Consider the following 8,342-nt stretch of genomic DNA (forward strand, 5'->3'; position numbering starts at 1 on the left):
CAAGCAAAATTAGTGGCCCTGTCTTGGAGTCACTTATGGCTACTTACATTTTTTTTCATTGTTTGTTTACATGTTTTTCTTTACATGTTACACTAGTTTACGTGACTTGAAGATATTCTTATCTTTGATTTCTCAAATAGGTAACTTAATATAGATGTTTGGGTTTGAGTACCTTTAGCTAGCAATAAACCTACTAGTTACTTTAGCTTTTATTAACTTCACTTGAAAAAATCTTCTTAAACACTTCATTTTGCATCACTTTAAACTCACTAATTTTTTAAGTTTTGTTTAAATTTGGCAATGTCTTATAAAGAAAATATTTTGTTCTAAACCTTTTTTTTTTCTCTTTATTAAACTTTTTCTAACGAGAGTACCTTGTCAATCAATGAACAAGCGTCTATTTTTAAGTACTTATTTTTAGTCATGGATTTATCTAAATGGATCTAAAGAAATTACTCTTCCCTAAATCTTTTTCACTCTAATACAATTGTAATAAGAGCTTTAAAATAAATAATGTTTTCCAACTTGGCTACTCAATTACTTAATCTTTAGCATTCATTTCTTTTAAAAAAGTAATTAACCTAAGTTTGGCCGGTTAATAGTTTTAAAACTAATCTTAAAGGATGCCTTACCCCTTCCCTTTAGGATGAATTAGAACTCTTACCTAGAATCACATAAGTTAGTAGACCTTAATTGAAGTCATTTTTTAGCATTACATAGTTAATAATTTAGGTATCCTAATTTGCCTTAAAAATAATTAGGTGGCGACTTCTTAAATTAATTAATTTGGAAATTACCAATATGTTGTACACTAATTTGACCTTGGTTAAATTGGGGTATAACAGCTTGGCGACTTCACTGGGTACTTTAGGTTCTAAACCATAACAGAGTTAGGTTAATATTTAAATTTTTTAACATTTGTTGGTTTCGTTTTTGTTGTTGGTTTTATTTTAAAGGCCTAAATGCTTTACTTATCATGCTTATATGATATAAACTGTTTATTTGTTACTGTTTTATATAAATTGTTTATTTGCTACTCTTCATATAAACTATCATTCCGATCATAATTCCTCCAATTCTGGAAAACTCACACTATCACACGTACACGCGAGGTGTGTTTTGCGCACCCGCAAATTTTCTTCAAAGTCCCAAATTTAGGAGAGTTGGCATATACGCGGGGTGTCCGGATCTTTTTTCGTGTGACCGCGTAGCCTTCTCACTCGAGTTGTCCACTCGGGAACCTTGTGTCTAGTAAGCCAAATCTTAGAAAACATAAGGTAGAGCTAAACCACCCCTTAATTTAAGTCATGCATGCATTCACCTTAGGTGGATCGATCCCAGGTATCGAATCCACATTTAAGAAATCCACCTTTATTGTCGAAGGGTTTCATGACCCAACGACCAACAAGCATGTTTTATGCAACATGATAGACAGATCCAAGCCTAATTTTGACATAGCGAGTTTGGAAATTATGTGTTCATTTTATTTTTTGATTTGTAATGTAGGATGAGTTCAGTCCCCCAAGTGCCCAAAGTTAGGATGGTCGAGGGTTTCCCGCACAAATTGAGGACATGGTGGGAAAATTTCACTCCAACTGAGAAATTAGCGATTACAAGAAGGTTGGGGTGCCTCCCTCTGCTATTCAAAATCATCCCTGACAAACATGTGATTAGAGCACTAATTCAGTTTTGGGATCCAGACCGTGTTGTGTTCGCCTTCAAAGACTTTGAACTGACACCTACATTGGAGGAAATCCTCTATTTCACCAGTTTGAAGTATCAAAGAATGGGTCAAATTATTCCACACGGTCAATCAGGGAAGAAATTCCTTCGCTAATTAGGGTTGAAAAATGAAAAGAAACTTCGGTGTTTCGAAAATAATTGGGTTTCTTTGGACTACCTTTATGAGAGGTATGGACGCTCGGATAGTTACAAGTTGTTTAGAAAAGAATTCTCGTGTACTCAAGTTCATTAGCAAGTTAGACGTCCTATTGCATTTGATGTGGCTTTACTAGGGACTTTGGTATTCCCACGAGAACACAGATGCATTAGCACTTGCATACGTTCTGTGGCTCAAGTACTTTTTGAGGGAGTAGATGGCGAAGAACTCACTGTGGTTCCTATGATTTTAGCAGAAATATTTCGAGCTCTTGGGAAATGTAAAAGAGGGGAATCAAACTTATTTGAAGGTTGCAATCTTCTTTTACAAATGTGGGCAATGGAACATTTTCACCAACGTAAAAACATGGATGACATATGTTTTAGCAACATAAATCATATTAACAGTTTTTACGATAGGATGAAAGAGTTTGTGTATCCGGTTGGTACTGATGATTGGTATGAGTTTCTGGCCCATCGCACTAATGACCAAATTCAGTGGAAATATCCATTACTCCCACGTTCCCCTGCTTATATAAGATGTAGAAGGTTTTATTATATCGAGCTTATTGGGTTAAAAGGTCTCCAGCCATATGCTCCGGTGCGCGTGCTTCAACAGTTTGGTCAACCACAAGTAATTCCTCTTCGAGCAAATATGAGAAATTCTGAAATTTCCTTTGGACCAAACTTTGAAATCCCTAGAGCCAAAGAGATTCTTCATGAGTGGGACAATATCCTCACGATAGATATAGGAAATGGGCCTGAAAAGGAAATTCCAGAATACCAGGTATGGTTTCAAGAAGGTCGCAATAGCATAAGTTCAGAAGGTGAGCAAGGTTTTGAGGATATTGGAACGACGATTTGGATAAGACATTCTCGTCTTGGAACCAAAATAGTTACTCCTGAAATGTGGGCTCAAATGGAAAATATAATGCGATATTTGGACAATGCGGGAGCAGGACCTAGCAACGTAGGAGCATCATCTTCACTTCCTCCACTAGCGTGATTGATAGCAGTTTAGGCCAAGTCTTAGATTTGTCTTTATTTTATGTCATTTTTTATGTATTTCTTAGTTTCTTCGTTGTACTCTTTTATTTGCATTAATGAAAGCTTGGCCTTTTGTTTCCCAAACTCGAGTTGTCACAAATTAATGGCTTGGATCAATCTATCATAAAACGTTATGTTTGGCATTTAGGCCCACCTCTGGCAAAAAGAGGTCCCGTGCATATTAGGATACATTTTCTTTTTGAATATCTGTTTTGTTATATGATTTACTTGTTGCGTAACACATGCTTGTTCTCTATTTAATTACTGTTATTATTCAATTATCTACCTAATTATTAATATTATTGAAACAACGATCACCCACTTGATACTAATATTTCTCTCTTTTTGAAGGTTTTCTTCCTTTTGATTTATTTCCCCAAAGGTTGATTTGCGTTGACTACGAACTGGCGGATCATCCATACTTTTACGAGATCAAAAGCACGTGCAGACATGACTGATTCAGGTGCATCTGATCAAAACGGTTTGTGACTTGTCTCTGTCCTGAGAGATGAACCCGAGACTTCGGAAGGAATGGAACCAATCCCTTATGATGTACACATTGCCAATTTGATGCAAAAAATGGCCGATATGCAAAGTGAGATTGATCGACTTCGAAACCTCACCAATTTGTCCATCACTTTGAACACGCCACTTCCCGAGCATGGAACAAACACAGCTACTCCGCCTCTTTTTCCACATGTTGACTCTCCTACTCCTCAATACTTTCCACCAAACCCTTCCCTTCACAAGACCAATCCAACTGCTTCCAAATAATCCACCAACCCTCAACAACCCAACTTTCCGCAAAATAATTCGCAACAAGCCAACCCTTTACCCTTCACTACCCCATATGCGCCCCAAACTCCCGTTACCCAAACTACCCCACTCACCCAAACCGCCTTACCTTCCCAAAAATACCAAATGACCCAACATATACCGGTGGCACACACTACAATCCCTAATGTTCAATATGTGCCTCAAGTATATGTAACGGAAGCTCAACCTTTCCTTAATCCAATGCCAACCATGCCAGAAGTCGATCCATATGAAGAGATGGAGAAAGAAGCAAGGTCTAGAGCGAATGACAATGTAGCAAGGGAGATTCGTAATTTGAAGGAAGCTTTCAAAAGTATCCAAGTCCATAAGGGGGTTGAAGGTCTTGAATATAAGGATTTATGTGTTCATCTCGATGTTGAATTACCCGTGGGGTATAAGGTACCAAAATTTGATGTGATGGGAAGGGAAATCCTCGAGCTCATTTAAGGTCGTATTGTGACAAGTTAGTTGGAGTGGGGAAAGATGAGGCCGTTAGAATGAAGTTGTTTATAAGGAGTTTGACAGGAGAGGCCCTTGATTGGTACACGAGTCGAGACCCACAGAAATGGAATAGTTAGGGTGCGATGGTGCAAGAATTCATGGATAGGTTTAAGTTTAACACTGAGGCAATTCCGGACAGGTTCTACTTGATGAAGTTGGAAAAGAAGTCAACAGAATCATTCAGAGAGTATGCAATGCGGTGGAGAGCAGATGCCACAAAAGTTCAACCTCCAATGGCAGAAAGTGAGATGACCTCTCTTTTTATACAATCCCAAAAAGATGCAACGTACTATGAAAAGACGATAAGTGTTGTAGGGCAAAAGTTCTTTGAGGTTGTCAGAATGGGAGAATTTATTGAAGAAGGTATTAAAACTGGGAGAATCATTAATTTGGCAGCCCTGCAGGCGACAAGTAAGGCAATTCAATCGGATTCAATCGGAGGAGCCCTTAAGAAGAGGAAGGACGGTGTGTCTGCTGTCATGACCATCCAGGAACGTAGGCCAAACCAAATGTTAACCTACCAAAACCCATTACCCCAACCTTCATACTATAGTCAGTATACCTAAATTCCTCAACCATATTATCAACCTTCACCTGCCCCTTACCCAGTTTACACCACCCAACCAACATATTGTCCACCTAGAGCACCTGCCTATCCAAATCCATCACGATACCAACCCGCATATCCAGCCCAATCCCACTACCAACCACAAAACCGTCCATCAAATGCACCCAGACCCCGCCCAAACTTTGAAAGAAGACCAGCCAAAACTTATACACCTTTAGCCGAACCTTTAGCCCAACTATATGAACGGTTGAGAACTGCAGGAGTACTCCAACCAATCAAAGGACAAATTCTCAATCCCCTTCCTGGATGGTATGACGAGACCAAGCATTGTGCATATCACTCTGGAGCTGCTGGACATGACACTGAGAGTTGCCTCACTCTCAAAGACAAGATTGAGGCATTGATCAAAGAAGGAATCATTCAACTCAAAGGTGTTGCCCCCAATGTAAACAACAACCCACTTCCAAATCATGGCAATGTTAACATGATCACCATTGATGAAGATTGCAACTTGGAAGGGACCATAGTACCAGTCAAGATAGAGAATAATGTCGAGACATCGGCCTTGATTTCTCCTGTAATCACAGTCCAAGCACGAGCACCAATTGAAGTGGAAGTTTTTCATCCCAAGCCTAGGATCATGGCCCTTGTCGCTCAATCATCCCCTTTTGACACTAAAGCAGTTCCTTGGGATTACTCGATTGATGCAAGGGACAAAGGAAAAGGAAAGATAATTGTAGAAGCCGCTACTGCAGGAATGACAAGATCCGGGCGTTGTTATACCCCTGAAGAAGTTGTACGAGAAGGACCAAACAAGGAAAACAACCAAAAAAGGGTTGTGACAGAGGCTAAAGTGGAAGATTTCTGGAGGAAGATGCCAACTAAGGAATATTCAGTTGTTGAACAACTGAAGAAAACTCCTACTCAAATTTCCTTAATGGCCTTACTGATGAATTCTGCAACTCATAGGAACGCTTTGGTGAAGGTTTTAAGTGAAGCATATGTTCCAGCTAAGACCACCAGTGAGAACTTTTCTGCTATGGTAGGACAAGTTTTAAAAGCTAACAAAGTCACTTTTCATGAAGATGAGTTGTTGCCTGAAGGTTTGGGACATAACAAAGCGTTGAACATTACTGTCAGATGCAAGGATAAGTTTATTTCAAGAGTTCTGATTGATAATGGTTCAGCTGTTAACATATGCCCTTTCACTACTCTTCGAGCTTTGGGAATCGACATTGGAAAGATTCGTGAAAGTCATGTAAGGGTTAGAGGCTTTGACGGGACACAAAGGGGAGTCATTGGAGATATCGATTTGCCATTGCAAATTGGACCTGTGGAGTTCATTGTGGAATTCCAAGTGTTGGATATATCTGCTAGTTATAATTTATTACTTGGAAGGCCATGGATTCATATGGCTGGTGTGGTTCCTTCCACTTTGCACCAGACCTTGAAATTTGTTTGGAACCATCAGGAAATTGTTGTTCATGGAGAAGGTAACAACTCAATATATCCTGAGAATTCAGTCCCTGTTATTGAAAGTATGGAAGAGTTGGATGGGTTTGTATTCCATATTAGGGAAATTATGTGTGCTACTCAAGTTGGAAAGGCAAATTTGCCACGTGTGCTTATGATGGTGGCTTGGGAAATGTTGAAGAATGGTTTTATCCCGGGTCAAGGTCTTGGAGCGAAATTGGATGGAATAGTGGAACCAATTCAATTGCCTGGTCAGAAATACACCTTTGGTCTTGGATACGAGCCTACTTCTGAAGAAATCTCATCGGCTAATCTCAAAAGGAAAAGTGACATTCCCTTACCACAACCTATCATGCCCTTGAATCAGTCATTTTCCAAGGCGTTTGTTGCACAAGGATTAGAGGAAGCTATTGAAGATAACCTCACAGAAGGACTCAAAAACTTGTTCATTGAAGAAGCTGAATGCAATATGATTTTGGAGGAATGCACCAAGGCCCCGACCATATGGGATGCTATGCCTAGAGATGCTTTCAACAATTGGACTTGTAACCCGTCCCCGATTCTCCGGGAATCTTGGTAGATGATTGTATTAGAATTAACAAAACAACATGATTCAAATTGAAGCCTGAATTGTGTTTTTGAATTTGATGTGTTTTGCCTCCATCTTTTGAAAGCTTAAATGCCAAATCTATGTTACCTTTTTTGCTTTAAATTTTAAAATTTGTCTTTGATTATTTATTTTATTTTATTTCTTCTCTCTCTTTCAGCAAGCAAACTAATAAATCTGTCAATGCCAAGAATGTGACATGTAATGAAACAAGCGAACAAACCCCGAACAATGAACAAACTTTTGCAGAATATGAAGAAGATGTGCCGCCGCCTGGAGAGTTGACCAAGGAGTTTGAACATTTGAGAATAAAGAAAAGCCAAATTTGGATGAAACTGAGACGATAAATTTGGGAGATTCAATAGAATTGGTGAGAGATACAAGAATTAGTGTCCATTTCACTCCGTCCCAAAGAAAAGAACTTATTGATCTTTTGAGACAATACATGGATGTGTTCGCATGGTCTTATGATGATATGCCGGGTCTAAGCACAGATATTGTTTCACACAGGTTGCCAATTGATCCCTCTTACCCCCCAGTAAAGCAAAAGCCGAGAAAGATCAAACCTGATTTGAGTTTAAAGGTTAAGGAAGAAGTCTCCAAGCAATTTGATGCCAATGTCATCCGAGTCACCAAGTATCCCACGTGGTTGGCCAACATAGTACCAGTGCCAAAGAAAGATGGAAAAATCAGAGTATGCGTAGATTATCGAGATCTCAACAAGGCTAGCCCGAAGGATGATTTTCCTCTCCCAAACATTCACATACTTATTGATAATTGTGCAAAGCATGAGTTGTAGTCATTTGTTGATTGCTTTGCAGGATATCATCAGATTCTAATGGATGAAGAGTATGCGGAGAAAACTGCATTCATCACGCCTTGGGGAGTATATTGTTATCGGGTAATGCCTTTTGGACTCAAGAATGCAGGGGCAACATATATGAGAGCTATGACTACCATATTTCATGATATGATCCATAAGGAGATTGAAGTTTATGTGGATGATGTCATCATCAAGTCACGGAAAAGCTCAGATCATATAACAGATTTGAAGAAGTTCTTTGACAGATTAAGGCGGTACAATCTGAAGTTAAATCCCGCAAAGTGTACATTTGGTGTCTCTACCGGGAAGCTGTTGGGTTTCATCGTGAGTAGGAAAGGGATAGAGCTGGATCCTTCAAAGATAAAGGCTATTCAAGACTTGCCTCCTCCAAAGAGTCGAAAGGATGTAATGAGTTTTCTTGGTCGCCTCAATTACATTAGTCGATTCATTGCACAATCTACTGTAATTTGCGAACCAATCTTCAAATTGCTGAGGAAAGATGCTGCAACAAAATGGACGGAAGATTGTCAGAAAGCTTTTGACAGAATCAAGGAGTATTTATCTAGTCCACCAGTCTTGGTACCCCCAGAATCTGGAAGACCGTTGTTGTTGTATTTGTCAGTGTCTGA

The 8,342-nt window shown here is 39.2% G+C and overlaps 1 protein-coding gene across 1 annotated transcript; it reads left to right on the forward strand.

The window, feature by feature from the left end:
* The first annotated feature begins 4,325 nt into the window (after positions 1-4,325).
* Positions 4,326-7,237, forward strand: LOC125877348 (uncharacterized). Its single transcript, XM_049558671.1, has 3 exons — positions 4,326-4,737; positions 4,852-6,859; positions 7,051-7,237. The coding sequence occupies exons 1-3, from the start codon at positions 4,326-4,328 to the stop codon at positions 7,235-7,237; spliced, it is 2,607 nt and encodes an 868-aa protein (XP_049414628.1).
* The last annotated feature ends 1,105 nt before the right edge of the window (positions 7,238-8,342 follow it).

This window comes from Solanum stenotomum, chromosome 9 (assembly GCF_019186545.1).
Source record: "Solanum stenotomum isolate F172 chromosome 9, ASM1918654v1, whole genome shotgun sequence".
Lineage (NCBI taxonomy): Eukaryota > Viridiplantae > Streptophyta > Magnoliopsida > Solanales > Solanaceae > Solanum > Solanum stenotomum.